The sequence below is a fragment of the Lissotriton helveticus genome, chromosome 5_1, assembly GCF_964261635.1.
Source record: "Lissotriton helveticus chromosome 5_1, aLisHel1.1, whole genome shotgun sequence".
NCBI lineage: Eukaryota > Metazoa > Chordata > Amphibia > Caudata > Salamandridae > Lissotriton > Lissotriton helveticus.
The window spans coordinates 405,400,569-405,420,572 of NC_136065.1; the positions used below are offsets into that span (position 1 = coordinate 405,400,569).

Below are 20,004 nucleotides of genomic sequence, written 5' to 3' on the forward strand. Positions count from 1 at the left end.
TTTTCCAATGTCCCTAATGGTATGAAATTATTCCTTTTTCTGGCTCACTTCATGCATAGCAATTCAGTTGTAATTGGAAGGAAGTGAGCTAGCATTCTTGCTGGAGATTTTAATATTAAATTATATAAGAAGCTGACAGGTCTACATTACGGCGGAGATGTAGATCAGTTTAGAACATGTATTCCCACTCCCATGTATAATAAGAAAAACCAAAGATCTGCACTTCTTCGAATAATCACCACTTCTACTTCCAATGATCAATTAAATACTTCACTGGATGTGATCTTTCCTCCCACAAATGCAGAAGGAGGTTAATCTAGCACTTTTGGTTATGTCTCTGTGTTTAAAAGTTTGCAGGGTCCCAGTTCACACAATAGAATTATGAATGGTTGATATAGGCATCATATTCCCATCATGTCGAACCTCGACCTACCACAATCATCCAGCATTAATTGTTAAATTAGGCCTTGAAAGGAGAAAAGTATTTGGGGCATGGAGAAGGCTTCAATGGCAAGTAGTAAAACCTGAGATTGCTTTAAATAAGATAATAACAAATTCATTTGATGATGTAATGGCATTCACGAGGCACAACCTTTTTCCCTTTAAACCCAACAATGGGTAGTGTTATATGCACTACAGTGTTAGGGGGAGCTGTGTCAAACATGGTTGCTTTGTTTTTTAAGTAGATGTTATTCATAGACAGCAGATTGAATGTTCGGAATGCAATTAATCTGAACATTTGTGCAGAGTAAATAATTGCTTTTCCATGGCACACGGTAGAAATTTAGAACTAAATACAGACTATCAAGAGGTAGAATGTTAACTTTTACCCTTTCTGAAGAACAATATGTGGTGCAAAATTTAATCTCTGCAATAAGTCACTTTCTTCACTATGGGCCAGATGTAAGACCGGTTTTAGTGATTGCAAATGGAGATTCAGCCTGTTTGCTACTGCTAAGACAGCTTCTGAAATGTACAAATCCTATTTTGCCGGTCGATAATCTATAACCGACTCACAAAAGTAAGTGGCGAACAAAGTACGTCCATCCTAATAGTGAGTCACAGGGGGATGTAAGATTGTTTTGCGACCGGAATGAGGTCGCAAATCATTCGCAGTTACAACCAATTTCAAATTGGTGGTAAGCCATTCTCAAACTGGAAGGGGTCCCCAAGGGACCCTTCCGTTTTGTGAATGGGGTTGCCAAAATTTTTTCAGAGCAGGCATTGGTCCAAGGGACACCACTGCCCACTCTAAAAAAAATTATTAGAAATGTTTTCATTATTCTTTTCTAAATGCATCCCGTATTCCTTTAAGAAAAACAGGCTGCAGTTTAAAAAAGCTGCTTTATTGAAAAAGCAGTTATAGACATGGTGGTCTGCTGACCCCAGCAGGCCACCATTCTTGTGAGTGCCGGTCATTCCCAATGGGTCGCAAATTGAGACCTGCCTCATGAATATAAATAAGGCTGGTCCCTTGCGACCCATTTAGGAACCACACACAGTGTCTCAGACACTGTCGTACATTAGAGATTGCGACTCGCAATTTGTGAATTGTGAGTCCCAATCTCTTATGGTCGTTCATCTGGCCCTTTTATTTGACACTTTAAATTGCGCCCGTAATTGGCGTCAATGTGCATTATTAAAAAAATTAACCCAATTAAGAACTTGTATTACTTGAGAAAGACAAATGCCTCATTTACAAAACCTTTGCAATCTTAATTTACTTTTCCAGATTTACTAGATTTCGTAAACCTGGAAATGCGTCACAAACCTACGCCTCCCCAGGGGCGTCGTAGGGGAGGTGCAACAAGGAGAAATAACATTATTTCTCCTCATTTTTCCCCTTTCCTTTCATTCTGCAGCACACATAGAAACAGAAAATCAACTCCATTGATTGTTTTGATAGATAAGGTGCATTCCTACCCTTTTCTTTTGATGTAGGGCAGCGCAGCAGGAAAGTTTGTGGCACTACCCTACGTCAAAAGATTGTAAATGAGGTGCACATGGAAATTATTTCAAGAATGTTTACCTTAATCATGAATAACTGTGTGAATATATTCTTCCCGGTGCTAGATAGAAATACAGATTTCAATAATGATTTTCAAGGCAAAAAAATAAAGGCAAGCTGGTGGCAGGATAATATTTGTTGCAGATGGATAGGTGCGGTCAGTGTAGTGACCATTGGTGCAAGTAAGAAGCGGAAATATCATGTAAAAGCTCAGCACAGTCACAGGATTATGAGGGCTAACAGTTATTGGATGACAGTTAATAGTTTAAACAAATCACAATCTGTTGGCATAAAATCATTAATGTTTCGACACTGTCAGAAATTTTATGGGGCATCCTCAGGACAAGGAGGAGAGCCACTCATAGAGGCTATCATTGTGAGAAAAGAAAAATCACAGACCAAATGTTTTGGTATGTTGCAGAACAGTACTTGAGGGTTACATCAAGTCAGTCTCCTTTCCCATGCTGAGTGAGTCAAAATGTCAAATTCAAAGTGACATGAAAAACAAATTGACGTGGACTTGTGAAATGCAGATAGTACAGTAGTAATACCGAACCAGGTAGTAGCCGATTAAACTATGATAGAGTGAACCAGGAAAAATACAAAGAGGGTAATACAAGAATATGCCTACGACAACTAAAAGGCACCCAGTGATGAGAATTTGTGCACATTAATACTGATCCGTTTCACGGAAAGTGAATTTGTCTAAAGAGAAATATAGGAGTATAAGTATGGGTCTACTGGCAACGTGGTGTAAGTACAAAAAATCTTTAAACAAAAATTGAATCAAATGATTACCAACATTTCAGCAATAACATAGGTAAGGGAAATATAGTAATATTCAGTAATGAACAGGAAACAGTAACATAGCAAGGGGAGGATCAAGCAAAGAAAGATAGACAAAACATGGCATGCACACCATGCAGAAAATAGACTTCTTTGGATCGGGATGTAGGGGAATCATAGCTTTGGCTTTCATTAAGTGGCAGGTGAAGTCATCCTGCTGTTTCTGCCTGTAACAGGAATAGTTGTTGTTTTACTTTGCACTTGAAACTCATGTTGTTATCAAGTCTTAGGTCTTTGTAGAGAGCATTTCAAGGATTGCGCCTGGCTCTTTTAATGATCTGGCACCAAATCCAGCCAAGCTTTGTTTTAGCATGGAAAACATTTAATTCAGGAGTGAAGCACATGGATGTGTCTCGTTGATGGTGAGAAAAGAGATCTGCTAGGAATTTTGAGACTCTCCCATCAATTTATTGCCAGAAAAGGCGTAAAATATCTATTTAACCTGGTGATCTATGGTCAGCAGATACACTTGTTTTCTCACATTCTAAAAATATACAAATGACACTATTTAATTTTCATTGTAGTTTTCTGTATATATTTTTCTGATCCTTAAATATGCTACTATGAATTAATGAAACCTGTCCATGACTGCTGCATGTGACAGTAATTTATGCATTTGCTTGTTAGCAAGTGAAATATTTTTCATAGTGCTTATTTGTGGAAAGCGCATTTATCAGAAGGCTGCAGTTATTTTCTTTGGCAAAGTTCTACGTTTTGTCACTGTTTAGGAAAAGGCCATTCTTGTGCTTCTCATATTTTATTTACAGTCACTACTTAAGTAACCCAGAAGCTGCATGTTGTCAGCATACATCTGTCAATGGATTCACCTTTCTTTAATCAGGTGTGTTGGGAGGGGGGTCAAGTAATTTTTCAAGAGATGAGGTGGCATGGCATAGCCTTGGAAGTACCCAAAGGCTAGCGTTCTGCGTTTTGGGGACTACTGGCATATTCTCTCTGTTGTCCTTGCTTCTTCTTTAGGAAAGATCTAAGCTAACCTCTAACATGCCTTGTGATGTAAAACCAGTTTTATATGTGACTTAAACGTTTCTTGTGTTCTACAGTGTTAAAAGTCTATGAGAGGTCAAATAAGACTAAAGCAACATCCGAACATGATCTTTAAGACCTAAAACCGTTACCCTAAAGTAACCCCTAACATTACTTGTGATGTTAAACCAGTTTTTCAGGTGACCTAAACTTTTATTGGGTTGTACAGTGTCAAAAGTCTATGAGAGGCAAATAAGACTACAGCAACAGCCCAACCAGATATTCTAAGACCTAATACCTTTTCCTTAAAGGCTATGGTTGTTGCTACTCTTACTCTCAGAGAGTGGAAGCTCGACTTGGCAGTGGATAGAAAGTTGCTCTGGAGTTGCTCAACTACCCCTGCTTCTAGATGTTTTATAGGGAGGATAGTGTAGAAATTACTTGAATGTTTGGAAGATGTCAGTGGTCTAGCATTGTTTTTTTAATTAGGTGGGAGAACTGCTGGTTCTTAAATATTGGTTGAGTACTAGCCTCTTTATAGTGATGCACTAATGATGCAGGAGATGTCCCCTGCTATTACGCCAATGTTTTCTTTCTCCAATATTGTGGACCTAGCTTCTAACAGAACCTGATGATCTAATTTTGGCAACTATTGTCTCCACATCTTTACCTGACATAAGGTAAAATATTAAGGAGCATATCAGCAAGGGCTTTATCTCCTCTATTTTGGCTTTTAAAGACAAAAAAGCGGAGATAAAACTATTGCCCTGTCAACAACAGGGTGCTAACATGCAAATACGCATGTTAGCACTCTTTTTCCCTACGCCTCCCTTTGCATCTCTGAGATGCAAAGTGGGCGTTCATCCAATTATCAATCAGCACACTAACAAGCATAGCGATAAGAAAAGTAGCGCTAACCGCGGTTACCGCTACTTTCCTTACGCCTGCTTTTAGTTTGACTTAGCCATGATTTCCAATGGAAAGGTGGATATCATGGTTAAGTATGTCATGCCCTATCAACAACGTAGTGCCAAACGGTGTGCGATTATCACTGGAATCCCAACGATAATTGGCCATTTGGCAGCTAACTGGGGTGTTTTTATCGCTCTGGAGATAAGCGTTGCTGATAGCGCGCTATCTCCGCGATAAAAACAAGTGATAGCCAGAGATAATTATCCTAGCGCTAAGTGCGCTTAGCGGTAAATATATCGCCGGTTGTTAATAATATGCCCCGTAAAGCTAATTTTGAAAAAGATTTGTTGTGTGAGCCTGGGATCTCAGTTTGTATAGATGTCATTGTCAATGTGTTTTTTTAGGTGTCCTGAAACATTTTTCTGTGGGGAGTAGATAGCCTGGGAATCACATAAAGATTGAAATGGGGCTACAGTCGTGGCCAGTGTATTGTCTAAAGATGCAAGCTCTTTATAAAGCTTAAATAATTCCCATGATTAATCTTCGCCTGAAAAGAATTGCTCATTGTAGTGTAGGAGTTTCATGGATGCACGGCTTCATCTTATGTAGAGCGCATGAGAAGCTTTGCGAGCACACTTTGTTTGCAGTTTTAATAAGTGTAAAACGCATAAGAGTGCCTCACATGCAAAGCAGTTGTTGGGATTCGTTTGGTACATGTATAGTAATTTATTTGCCCAGAACACAGGATCCTTGGAAGAGGGTAAGATTCAAACCTGGTTCCCCAGTTCCAAAGTCTAGCCCATGGGTCACATTTGCTGCCCCACCTGCCTCTCTTATATCTCTCATCATGAGTTTTCTGGCAATAGCATTGCGGCTTCATGCACTTGTATTTTGGCTTAGCTGAGAATTGCCTAAAGCCTGGATGGATGGATTGTTCACTGATGCAATATAGTTTTAAGTGGTGCAAGACCTTTGAGAACACTATAACATTGGTGTAGAAATGACTGGTGAGATTGTTCTGGTGGATGTGGAGTACGTGGACGATAGAGCATTAGGAGAAATATGTTTCACACTTCTGGTCATGTCTGTAGTTTTTTGGGAAGACTTGCACCAGCTCACAATAGATAGTGGGCTGGGAATGTAGAATTTCAATAAAGCATGATCAGCCGCGGCCGGCAGTGGGAGTACCTGCCGAGCGGTGACGTGGGGAGGGGGAGGGGCAGAGTGGGGGGGTTGTAATTTATGTATTACGGAGTTTTACAGGTAAGTAAACATTTAAATAAATGAAACGAATTTCGTTGCGTGCACTGCATCGCATTTGGTGATGCAGTGCACTCAACGAAATTCGTTTTATTTAATTAAATGTTTACTTACCTAGGAAGCTCCGTAATCCATACATTACTACCCCTCACCCTGCCCCTGCCCCTCCCCCTCCCCACATCACCGCCCTGCAGGTACTCCCACTGCCGGCCTTGGCTGAGCATGATATCTCCAAGACATACGGAGTTAAGGCAAGACTGATTAGGTAGACTGTAGTCTAGAACGAGATCTATGTAGTGTGCCCACCTAATAGGTTAAGGTCTTTTGTTGAACACCTCAGCTATAAAGTGATAGAAGAGCTTTCAATACTGTGCATTTTTATAAGTGAATATTGAACCTCTCCCCGATTGCCTGTCTCTTCTGTCCATACCTTGAAGTTGGTTACATAGAATTTGAAATTCTCCCAGAAATATACTACAATGTTTAGGGAGGTGATACAGCAGCATGGTTAATATTGAGAGGAGTTCTCTCATAATACATTTTACTATTGATTACTCAAATTTCAGATATTGTGCAATTAAAGAGGCTAGAATACCAAAGACTTCCCCTCCATCCCTTTCTTCTCCTCTGTGAGTGAATTCAGTATGTAGCTTAGAAATCAGGTTGTACAATTGTGTTTAATACGACTGAATTATTAGTAGGGAACCATGTTCTCGTAATTGCTAACAAATATATGTTAATGGTTTCAATGGGCTTGTGCTATGCCTAGCGCATGTTTTACAGTGGACCTAGTATTAGCACAGTTGGACACGGGGTTGCTTGAGCATTGAAATGGTTCTTCATAAGGAGGGAGGGGCTAGAGTTGTTTAATGTTCAATGTGGAAGATTGACAGCATGTTTCTCTCTTACCAAGATGGCCGTGCATGGGAGTTTGCACTGAATGCTAGATAACGTAACTCTACTAACACAACTAAGGAGTAGAGGAGATGCACGAATCACTCCCAACATACCCGTGGTAGTTAATGCATATTATGCACTTGAAAAAGCATTATTAAATGTGCACTGATCTGCATGGGTTAAATCGCCCATTTTCTGGATTTTTGCATGTTGTTATCCACAAAACCTTATGCAGAGCTAATAGCTTTTCCCCAAAGACATTTCTTCCCTGCTTCAAATGTACCATTGGCCAAGAAAATGTCAGTGTTCTATCCTCAGTACAGACAGAATACCTGGTGAATGTTAATGAAATTTAGATATTGTACAATGTGTTGAGTTTCATGCCACCAGAGCTTTGATTATGATGATGTTCAGCTGATTCCAGCGCTTTTCTTTGTAAATGCTGCATCAGAATGAAGCTATTTCTGAGCATGTTGCTGTAAATATAACCTTACCTGTTTAAATGTAATTCTAAAAAAAATAATACTTGTTTAGATCTTACTTAAATCTTCTACCTTTATTATGCTAATTCTAAAGTGTAATATTTGTTTACAAATTAACCAGATGGCCTATGGTCTTTGCTTTTAGGTGGGAAAAGACAGTCAAGGAGGCAACTGAAAAGTGACCGGGATAAGCCTCTTCCCCCTCTGCTGGCAAGAGTTGGTGGGAACATTGAGGTACATATGTTGTTAATCTGAATATTAGTAAAAGAGGCATGGTTAATTACCTGTAATCTTCATTGCACTGAGTCAGTTTCCCCTCCTTATTGTTGGGACCATTAGAGGACAGTTCTTGACTTAGAACCCTGTCAATAACGGGTATGTATACATATGTAAATGCAACACTTCTCATTTTTAAAGCATTGTCCCCAAGTACATACCAAGCCCTGGTCCAAACCTCATCCTGATATCCACAGCTTACTCAATATCTGCAGAGGTGAGAGGCAAAGAAAATATGATTGTGGAAATATAAAATAGAAAATAGTTTAATCAGGATTACTGGTAGGTCATTGTGCCTGTTCCCCATCACATGTAAGGCCATGCTTGGAACTTAAATGCATTATCCACTGTGAACACAATCATGACTGCAAATCCAAAAATGTATTCACAGACTAAGTGAGTATTTAAACTGACGCTTCCCCAACATATCATATCCAAATAAGTCTGAGTGGGACAGCCCCCTTTCGAACAATAGCGTTGCTAGCTGAAGATGTCCAATTATGCCCACATGACTGCATTGTATTGGTTGCCGTATCATCTGCAATAAGAAAGGAACATGTCCAGCCTTCTCTTTCATTATTTAAAACATTTTGTAACAGGATGAAGTGGCCCACAAATGCATAGGGTCCGCGGCAATGAACCCCAGCTGCCCGCTCTGATGGAATTGCAGGAAATATGGCATGTACATTGTAACTCAAATGAATTGATTCACGTTTGCAACTTGTATCACCAGAAAGAACAGGTGTAGACCTTTGCTACCTATTGCAGATAGCACATTAAAGCCTCCCTCACATACAGAAAATTTACTTTCTATGATTCTGAAACCCACAGGTGAGGCACTGGAGAGAAAAGCATTTTGGCAAACGAAATACTAACAAGCAGCACTGAGAAGGCATCCTGCATGAAACTCCAAACTGCTTTGACCAAGGCACACACAACCTTATTGAAGATACTGAAAGATTTCAATGATAACCATTATATATTAGAGTAGAAATGTAAAGAGGGTTGCAATGACAGGGCTGGAATCAAGTGGAAGCACTTCAAGAGGAGGAATTGTGCAGTCCCGTATATAATAGTCCCAAGTAGACAAAAGCTTGAATAGTTGGATATACACCACTATGTCTTCAGAACATCCCCATTTCTGGAGCCCCAACAACTCAATCTCCAATGGTATCGCTAGAACTGACAGACTATTGCCACCAGGAGTGGGGGGAGATTAGACAGTGGATGGGGAATTGCAGAAACACATTGTAAATTGTGATTTTCAAAAGCTAGTAGTGAAAAGAAAATTTATATTTTATTAAAGACAGGGAGGCTCGGATTATATGCAGTCTCCTTTGGTGCAATTACCTGAAAGCAGCTTGTTGCAGACAGGAAAAGACAACTCCAACATCATTAAGGCTAAAAGAGTAGGTTTAGAGAATTGCTCTTTCCTTTGCCCCACATGCCTGCCAAAACAAATTTTAACCCCATCACCCACAGAGATACCACATGGAGTAACTCAATGTACATCATCATGCCATGTATTAGATTTCCTCTAATTTAATATGACTTTGACTCTGACCACATCAACTCCCACTCAAAGTCAAAGTCAAAGATAGCTTTATTCGATTTTTTTGTTTAAAATCATAAAAGCACATTTCAAAAAATATAAACAATAAAAAGCAGTTCATAGATTCACAGATAAAAACAGTTCATAGATTCGCAGCAGATAAAAACCAATCCTCCATGCATTCAATTAATTTCATTTTCAGTATTTTTAAAGAAGGTATTATAACATAGAGGATCTGCACCTAATGATACTCTTTAAAAACAGGGAAACTGCATAAATAGTCATTTCATCTTGTAACAATTGTATCTTGATAAAAGCGGGCCTACATTGTCTCAGTCCCCAGACTTTTAACAAAGGTAATAAAAATCTTTCCCTACTATGCGAAAAAATTTACAGAATAAAATACAGTGTATAGATGATTGCAAGGAAGAATCATCACAAGGACATGGCGTTACATTTTTTGCCCAATCATTAATGTTTGGAAAGGTGGCCATTCTAAAAAAGGTCCCTGTTCTCATGCGGGCTAGCAGCATTCTGCTATATAGCTAGAGTAAATCAATGACAAATATAGCTGTGTGCCCGGGCCATATAATAGGTATTGATGTTGAATGACAGACACCTTCTTCCTCTCCATCTGCCCGCGTTGTTCTTCCAAATGCTCAAGACAAACGTCCTTAAGGGCTTTTTTGGAGATGGAAGATAGAGTGGAGGGGACGTTGTAAAACTCAGGGTGGCCTATGTCTGTTAAAAAGTCTTTTACATAGCCAAGCCAATGGATATGTTTTGCCCCCTGCTGTTTGACACAATCCTGAATAATGGCCCGGTTAAACTCAGTTTCGGGTGTTGTCCACACTTTATGCCATAACAGGACTGGGGAAACCTTGATTAAATCTGTTATGTAGACCAAGGCAAGCTCTTTGTGACATACATAGCTAGAAGTGGATTTTGGGACAGCCAGCAGATATCTCAGAAAGGCATTTTCACACATTTGAATTTCTGAGGAATCTGCAATCCCCCATATAGCTGCCCCGTAAGTGGCGGTCGATACGCACTTAGCCTTATAGATGTCCAACAGGACGCGTATCGGCCTGCCCCCCAGTCTATTTGCAAAATGTTTCAGAGCTCCTATAGTGCGAATAAAAGCTAGCTTTCTTGCGGCTACCGCTGTGGACCATGAACCTTTTTTGTTAAAAACTATCCCTAGATAGGAAAAGGTATTAGTAAGTGCTATCCTTGACTGATTTAAAAAGGTGTTACACAGTAGATTCTTTTTAGAGGAGCAGCACATGGTCAGGGTTTTCCCTACATTTATTTTTAAGCCTCTTTCGTCCATGTATCCTGCAAAGCTATTCAGCGCCTTTTGGAGGCTTACTTGGGTCCTTGCCATTAGGACTGCGTCGTCCGCATAAAGTAATATTGGCACTGCTAAGCCATCTATTTTAGGGTAATCCAAGTCCTTATCAATTAAAAAGGCTGCCACACTGTTTATATATGGCACCCTTTTTAATAAAAAGAGTGCCAGGATGCAGCCCTGGCGCACACCCTTCATGATTGGGAATTTGTTAGTACATTCTCCGTTTTTATCGAAGCGGACCTTTGCCCCTGCCCCTCTATAAAGGTCTTTAATAAAATTAAGTATGTTGGGGTCAATGCCTAGATCTTTTAAGGTGTCCCACAATACTTCGTGACTTAGGCAATCAAACGCTGAGGTTACCCTTCTTTGCCACTATGTACTTGGCCGTGATTATGGTCAGATTAAGTCCTTGCTCGACTGTACCTACGCCAGATGTGAAGCCATACTGAAACTTAGACAGGGCATTAGCCTCCTTGGCCCATGTATGTAGTCTGTTCAGTATTATTCTGCCACCCACTCTCATCAGCGAATCCAAAAGTGAAATTGGCCTGTAACACTTTGGGTCGCTACGATCGCCCTTCTTAAAGATTGGGACTACAATCGCCTCCTGCCAAGTCGATGGAAATCCCTTTTTTGTGAAACTATTTAAGACATTGGTCAGAAGGGGAGCCCAGAGAGAGAAGTCAGCCTTATAGGTGTCTATTGGAACTCCATCTGGTCCCGGGGCTTTATTCAAAGAACTCTCTGCAATAGCTATTTCTACTTCTGCTAGGGAGAAAGTTAGTTCTAGGGGGAAGAGACCCCAGCTATCAGACACCTCAGCTGGCTGATAACCGAGGCGTACCGAGCTAACTGCCTCATCTTTTTTGTATAGCTCAGAAAAATGGTTTATCCATACCACCTCCTCTACGGCTATCTCAATTGTGTCCGTTTTCCTTTCTATAAAAAAGGGGGCATATACGGCCCTCCAGAAGGCAGTGTTATCTTTCAGTGCACATGCCTTATGTAGGGCTACCCAGGCTTCCTCTTTTAAATCAAACTTCCTCTTTTTTATTGCAGCTTTATAGAGTGATCTGGCTATCCTTGTATCTGTTATGTTTCTAGGTACCTTTTTAAGAGCTAACTTCAGCCGCGCGTGAGCTTTGCGACACTCAAAGTCGAACCAGCCCTCTGTCATGTTTCCTTCGCCTGGCCTACTCTTGCGAGTTAGTTGATTACAGATTTGCCCTTTTATTTTTTGGAAGGCAGATACGACCTCGGTTAGGCTGGAGTCTTCCGCAAGACAGATCATAAAATAATTTAATTGGTCTGATATTAGGGTGTGCAGAAAAGTGACTGGATTTATCCTACTCCATTTTATGGAGTAACCATTCACTCTCGACAGTGCAATCTTGTGGCGATAAATGTTTTCGGCCACTACGGTGTTCTGAGGATTGCCCGACCCAAAGCTGAATGACGAGTGTATCGGGAAGTGGTCGCTCATTGAGATGTCCTCTGTATTAAAACTCAGGACACAGCGATGGTAGCTGGCTGTGAGTAACGTAAAATCAATCACTGATCGCAGACCGCGTCCATTAAAGGTAGGTTGAAAGGCGATCTGAGGACTACAGAGTACATTGGTAAATCCTAGGTCCCATTCACATACCAGATTGTTAAGTAGATTACCAAACTTGGAGTGCTCAAAGTGGGTGCACGGTTCTCCCTTCAAGTTAACCACCCCACAGGTATCAAGATCACTTTAAGGGCATATATGACAGTTTAGGTCGCCCGTCAAGATAACACACACCTCTGTTTGGGCGGAGTCCTGTTGTGTGTGTAAGATGTTACTTAAATCCGCTATGACCTTGTCTGCATCTTCCTTTGGGATGTTATTATAAAGATTAATCAGGATGACCTGTTGTTTACCTCCCAGCTTCAGTAGCAATGCTTGATAGTAGTCCCCTCCTATACTTAAAATCTTCACCTCCATATGTAACATATTTGATATAAATGTCGTCAAGCCTCCAGAACTTCTGCCCCTAGTGGTCTGTTTAGCTGCAGAGAAGCAAGTACGATATCCAATTAGATGTGTTTCCCTCTGTTCCCAGCATTCTTGTAAGCAGATTATGCTAAATTTGTCTACAAATGTTACAAAAGTGGGGTCCTTAACTTTGCTAGATAATCCGGCTACATTCCAAGACAGGAGAGTTAAAGTTCCTCCTGTGTCGGCCAGTGTAGGAGTATCACTTTTTTGCTCGATAGAATCCAATGGACCTTCTTGTGCCCCCGTCGGTCACTTGCAGCTATAGCATTTAGTGCTTTACAGCATGGGTGACCTGGGTTTGGGTGATTTCTGAGCTATTGTTGTTAATCTTGCACTTAATAGGTGGCGCACCTATGGCAGAGTTAAGTACGCCCTCGTCTGGCCTTTGCTTGGATGGTGGATTAGTGTTGGAGCGATCTATTCTGCTTCTATGCATATTTGGCGTGGTTACCCTGCTCCTGCTTTCCACTGGTTTTTTGGATGACCTAACCAGTCAGTCCACCATCTCAAGGCAACTGTATCTATTGGCAGTAGGAATTCCCCCCCAGTTACCCATGTACAGTTGGTTCCTAGTTGGGTAACTACCCCATTCCTGAAGACCTCCATTTCCCCAGTTCACCCCAAACTCAGGACCTTGGTGACTCCTTTATTGGTAAAAGTATGATAGCCGTCTAGTTTCTATCCCTGCACCGCTCAGTTGTGTTCTCCATGAGCAGATGTAGTCGACAGTGCGCTGATCCCCGAAGTTGACCAAGACACAGTCGCCTTTTATAGTCTTCCTGTCTTGCCCTACCCATGGTACCCTACGTACCATTATAATGTTACTGGACAGATGCGGGGGAAGGGGACGGTTAATATTAAGCCAGTAGGCAACTTTATTTTTTAGGGACCTAATTGGCTCCTCTGCAAATTCTTCCAGTTCAGGAACTCCTGTCATGACGACTACATAAGGGCTCGCCTCTGGGGGGAGGTTCACAATATGTCTGCCCTTTGTAGCCACCCTTTCCCATTGTTTGTTTTTATGGGGGACGACAGGGGTATTTGATGGAATCTCCTCCCTCCGGTTTGAGTGGTCTGGCAAGGGTGTTTGGCGGCTGTTTTTTTCTCTGTAGGAATTACGGGATTTTTAGTTACCTTTGGTGCGGGTGGTGGAGGTTGTTTAGTTTTTAAGCTTGATTGGCCAGGTTTTATTGGTTGACCATTTGCTATCGATTTTACCCCTGAATGTGGTGGATTCTTAGTGAGGTTATGCAAAACCTTAAGCTGGTTTTCAATGTGCACTAGTCTAGTTTCTAGTGGTGTCAAGAGGGTTTTAAACAAATTCCCCATTTTTTCTAGGAATTGGGCATCAAAGTCGTCCTCCTGATGTTCTATGTTATTAGTAGGAGGGACATCAACGTCCGATAAGTCCAGGGCAACATTTACAGCTTCTGCGGGTAACAGGTTGTTATTCTTTTTAGCCTGTTCTTGTCTAGCCCTCTGATTTTTGGATGAAACACAAGCATCCTTAGATTTCGAAGTCTTAGGATTTTTTGGCCCTGGAGTAATCGTCTTGGTCGCTTTCTTTTTGGGTTTAGCACCCTCCCTCCTCTCCCTAGATGAGCTAAAGCTCCTTATGGCCTGCAAGCTATCCAAGATAAGCTGCGGAGTTTTTTCTAGGTCTGAACTTATCAGTGAGTCTGATACGGAGGTGGAAATTGACAGATCCCCCCTTGTCGGCATACAGTGTACATCCACATGGACCAGTAACGGGTCAATTTCCTTGGCAGGTTCAGGTATGGGTGTACGAGCTGACGCTAGGTGTCCCATGGATGATCTTTTCGCAAACGCTAGGTCTTGAGAGACCCTGCGTTCCATTAGGCGTATGCCTTGGTCGATAACTGAATTTGTACGAATTATAAAATCATCCAGGGTACCTGTTAATTTACCCCCCCCTGTTGCGGTTTTACTCCTGCGCCGCGGGTAGTCATGTCTGCTTACAGAGTCACTATGCGGCCTCAGTTCAGCTGTTGTTTGCTATTTAAAGTTTAAACAGTACAAAACGCCGCCAAGCAAACAATAAGCTGATAATGTTCCCTTGTACTTTGCATTTGCAATGAAATGTCCTATTAATTTGATTTGGTAACCATCAAAGGTGACCGCTTGAATATCTGGTGGTAATAGTAATTTTCTCGTACCACTAAGCTGTGCCACAAAATAGGATAAAGTAATAATGGTGAAGGAGGAACCAGAATAGGCCATTAAAGACAAGTCCTTACCTTGTTCATGTACAGAACACGTTGGAGGTTTTACAAGTTCATTAGTATTTTACCTTTCAACCATCAGTATCTTATTCTTTGTCATTATATCCAGCACCTCCATATAACCACCATCTGTGGATGAATCTTTCTCCACCTGAGCAACGCAGGGCTTGAGTTGTTTTTTAGTCTCCCTGAACATTTTGGCAAAATGTCCCTTTCACAGCAGGATAATTCTTTGAAGATGCTAAGAGTGATGGATCACCACACCTATAACAAATTATTTTACTCTCCTTACGCCAACATTTTAAAGATTCTTTCTTGCCAGGTATACTATTGAGGTAACACACTTCACTTAATCTTTTACTAGTGTGAGGCTAATGCACCTCTTTTACCTAATTTATGGACTGTTCAATTGCCTTAGCTGAGGTAGCTACTTCATCAAATGTCGGATCCCCCATATTCCACAAACTTTCCTGTATATGTTTAGTATTCATATTAACCATCAGTTGGTCACATATTATCTCATTAGTCATATTGCCAAAGTTACAAGCATTGGATAAACATGTAAGTGATTTGAGAAATTTGTCAAACGTTTCCCCCTCCTTTTGCGTTCTCGTATAAAAATGATACCTCTCTAAGGTTGCACTAATAGTAGACATAAACCTGGCATACATATTTATCATGGCTTCATCAAATTCATCAAGTCCATCCTCCCCTTCCGAGGTTTCAATCTTAGGTAATGACCAAAAAACATCTTGCCCTTCTGAGTCCAGGGAATATAATAGTCACATCTTCAAATTTGGTGTAAATCCATTCATCGGTTTGACCTGAAGTCGGATTAAAAAAGTGCAAAATCCCCTTAGAAAGTGCATGGAGAAAAAGTATTTTAGGACCCTCCATTTTTCTCAGCCCCCACTTGGCAAAACCCCCTGAAACTTTACATGCATAGCTAGGCAAAGAAGGATCAATCAATCAATCAATACACGTGTAAAGCGCGCTACTCACCCGTGAGGGTCTCAAGGTGCTGGGGGGGGGGGGAGAAGTGCCGCTACTGCTTGAAAAGCCAGGTCTTGAGGTGTTTCCTGAATGTGAGGTGGTCCTGGGTCAGACGTATGAGGGCGGGGAGGGACTTCCATGTCTTGGCCGCCAGGTAGGGGAATGACCTTCCTCCTTCGGTGGTTCTGCGGATCCGTGGGACGGTGGCGAGGGCGAGGCTGGCGGAGCAGAATTTGCGTGTTGGCGTGTAGAACGTGAGGCGGTTGTTGAGGTATTCGGGGCCTATGTCATGGAGCTCTTTGTGTGCATGGGTGAGGAGCCTGAACGTGATTCTTTTGCTGACGGGGAGCCAGTGTAGGTCTCTCAGGTGGGCTGATATGTGACTGTGGCAGGGGATGTCGAGAATGAGTCGTGCGAATGCGTCCTGTATGCGTTGGAGTCTTTTCTGAAGTTTGATTGTCGTCCCTACGTATAGGGCGTTCCCGTAGTCAATTCGGCTGGGGACGAGGGCCTGGGTGACTGTCTTTCTAGTTCCGGTAGGGATCCAGCGGAAGGTCTTACGGAGTATGCGCAGGGTGTTGAAGCATGGGGATGAGATGGCATTGACTTGCTTGGTCATCGTGAGAGAGGAGTCCAGGATGAAAAACAGGTTGCATGTGTGGTCAGTGGGTGTCGGTGCGGTGCCTAGTTCTGCGGGCCACCAGGAGTCGTCCCAGGTGGATGGGGATGGTCCGAGGATGAGGACCTCCGTCTTGTCTGAGTTCAGTTTCAGACGGCTGAGTTTCATCCATTCTGCGACGTTCTTGATTCCTTCCTGGAGGTTGAGTTTGGCGGCGGCTGGGTCTTTTGTGAGGGAGAGTATCAGCTGGGTGTCGTCGGCGTATAATATGATGTTGAGGTTGTGTTTGCGTGCGATGGTGGCGAGGGGGCTCATGTAGATTGAAGAGGGTTGGGCTGAGTGATGAGCCTTGGGGTACGCCGCAGATGATCTCGGTGGCTGCGGAGCGGAAGGGAGGGAGGCGGACTAGTTGGGTTCTGTCGGAGAGGAAAGAGGTGATCCAGTCCAGGGCTTTGTCTTGGATCCCTGCGTTGTGGAGGCGGGTTATTAGGGTGCGATGGCAAACTGTATCGAAGGCGGCTGAGAGGTCTAGTAGAATGAGGGCGGTGGTTTCCCCATTGTTGAGTAGTGTCCTGATGTCGTCAGTGGCTGCGATGAGGGCAGTCTCGGTGCTGTGGTTGGCTTGGAATCCGGACTGGGATGGGTCGAGGGACCCGTTGGCTTCGAGGAATGCGGTCAGCTGCTTATTGACGATCTTCAAGGTGGCGGACGCAAGGGAGTTGTCTATGACGTTCCGTAGGTGGGGTGCGATGATGGTGTCGGCTTTGTTGAAGATGTGGTGAAGGCATGGGTCAGAGGGAGAGCCGGGGTGGATGGTGTTCATAGCGTAGGCGGTGTCTTCGGTGCTGATGGGAGTCCAAGCGCTAAGGATGGTTGGTGGGGTCGTTGGTTAGGTGGCTCGTGGGGGAGTCTGGGTGCTGAAGCTGTTGTGTATATCGGCGATCTTGCGGTGGAAGAACGTGGCGATGGAGTTGCAGAGGTCTTGTGACGGTGTGATGTCGTTGCTGTTGGCGTTGGGATTGGAGAGCTCTTTTACGATATTGAAGAGTTCCTTGCTGTTGTGAGTGTTGTTTTCCAGTCGTTCTTTGAAAGATGTCTTTTTGGTGGTGCGGATCAGCTGATGGTGTTTGCGGGTGGCGTTCTTGAGGGCTGTCATGTTTTCTGTCGTCTGTTCGCGGCGCCAGGTTTTCTCGAGGGATCTGCAGGATTTCTTTGATTCTTTGATGTCGTGGGTGAACCATGTTGTTTCCTGTTGCCGGGCTTGCCTGGAGGGTTCTTCAGTGGTGCAAGGGCGTTGGCGCAGTTGACTATCCACTGTGTGAGGTTGCTAGCTGCGTCGTCGGTGTTTGTGGTGGTGATGGGTGGTTTCTGGCTCAGTGATGTGGTTAGCTGGTCTGTGGTGATTTTGCTCCAGCTTCTGCGGGGGATCTGTTGCGGGCAGTGGTGGGATGTGGTCTTCTCAAAGGTGAAGTGGATGCAGCTGTGGTCGGTCCAGTGTAGTCCGGTAGAGTGGCTGAAGGCAACGTGGCTGCTGGCAGAGAAGACGGGGTCGAGCGTGTGGCCGGCGTAGTGGGTAGTTGTGTTCACCGATTGCTTGAGTCCGAGGTTGGCAAGGTTTTCGAGCAGGGTGGTGGTGTTGTTGTCATTGTTGTTCTCCAGGTGAAAGTTCAGGTCCCCTAGGAGGATGTAGTCTGATGAGGCGAGGGCGTGTGGGCTGATGAAGTTGGCGATGGCTTCACTGAATTGTTTGCGCGAGCCCAGGGGTCTTTAGACGAGGGTTCCTCTGTGGGTGGTCTTGGGGTCGGTGTGGATCTGGAAGTGTAGGTGTTCGGCGGTGGTGAGGGCATCTTCGGAGTTAGTCGTGATGTTGAGGTGTTCCTGTAGACGATGGCGATTCCTCCTCCGGTATGGTTGATGCGGTCCTTTCGGGTGATCTTGTAGCCGTCCGGGATGGCTATGGCGATGTGGGGGGATGAGGAGGCATTCATCCAGGTTTCTGTGAGGAAGGCGACGTCTGGTGCTGTTGTGTCGAGGAGGTCCCAGAGTTCAACAGCGTGCTTGTGGACGGAGCGGGTGTTGAGCAGGATGCACTTGAGGTGGTTGGTCTTCTCCCAGTTATTATGCCGGGAGCTGCTGCCGTAATTCGAGTGTACATCGTGCTAAGTGGTTGCTGAATAGAAGTGCCCCTTGTACGTTTCTTTATCCTTACTGCCTGGATCTACTTATTTGAGCCTTGAATTTATACTTGTGCCAGGGGCACACTACTGTGTGTGACCGAACTCCTTTCACTCGGGTTGGAATCACCCGGTGAAGAGTTAATCCTCATCTTCTGTGGGATACTTTGGGACGACATTTTTCTTACCCCGGGATCCGGGTTTTGTCTGACTAACTGTGTAATTACTTTTGTTGGCTTGTACACTTTCGGGACACACTTCTGTGAATTCTGAATTGCCCTGACGAAGTTCCGCCTAGGAACAAAACGCGTTGGCTGTGCAACTTGTTTGGCATAATTGCTACAATAAAGAATTTAACACTTTGGACTAAAGAAGATTCCTCTCTTATATTTGAATGAGTGCGCCTTCCATCATCTGAAGAAACTTGTTGACCTTTTTTGTGCCTTGTGGCGACGGGCACGGGAAGTGTTCTGCACCGGATTTACACTTATTATATATATTTATGTTATGGTTGTGCTGAACCTTGGTCAGGTCGTCTGTTCCGTAATTTTTGTGGTTGTTGTTGCTTGGTCCGGGCGGTGGGGTGCATGTTCAGACGCAGGTGAATTTGCAGACTTGCCAGGGGAAGGGTCTGTGGGTGCGCTTTGGAGTGACTTGGTAGCAGGCGGCTGGTCGGCCGGTGTTGAGTGCGTGGAGGGTTGAGGTGTCGTATCTCAGTCGGATTGCTTGGTTTCGGCGGGGGCCAGGGGTTCTGACGCTGGGCGAGGTCCAGGCGCGGACGGAGGCAGACGGGCTTGCCTTTGGCGCGGCTTCAGCGTGCCAGTGGCGCGCCCGCTGCGCGGCCTCCATAAGAAGGGCTAAGGGAGGGAGGAGCAGCTGGGAGGCGGGAGCGGGGTGGCGAATAGGGTACCAGGGGGGCGGGGCCGCAGGGTGGCAGCGGCGGGAAGAACGAGGGAGGGGAGTGGGTGGGGGGCAGGGGGGTCGGGCACGGGCACCAGGGGCGACGGGGACAATCCTACAGGAAAAACAAAAAAGACAAAGCAAAGACGGCAGTGAGGCTCAGAAATTGAACTGAGACCAGACTGGGCAACGCAGGTGGCACAACGGGCAGTGGGGCAGCGGCGGCACAGGAGGACCGTGTGGCAGCTGAGGGGGCAACCTACCTGGTGACAGGGTCAAAGGTCGCTCCCTTCACCACTGTGCGGCATCCATAAGAAGAGCTAAGGGAGGGAGGAGCAGCTGGGAGGCGAGAGCGGGGTGGCGAATTGGGTACCAGGGGGGCGGGCCGCAGGGTGGCAGCGGCGGGAAGAGCGAGGGAGGGGAGCGGGTGGGGGGCAGGGGGGGTTCGGGCACGGGCACCGGGGCGACGGGGACAAGCCTA

General features: G+C 44.1%; 1 protein-coding gene across 1 annotated transcript in view; it reads left to right on the plus strand.

Moving 5' to 3' along the window:
• The window catches only part of CHD5 (chromodomain helicase DNA binding protein 5), a 1,012,157-nt gene that overhangs the window by 753,608 nt on the left and 238,545 nt on the right, over window positions 1-20,004 (plus strand). The window contains exon 28 of the mRNA XM_078640953.1: window positions 7,535-7,623. Within this exon, the coding sequence (XP_078497079.1) occupies window positions 7,535-7,623 (89 nt within the window). The remainder of the gene's footprint in view (window positions 1-7,534; window positions 7,624-20,004) is intronic.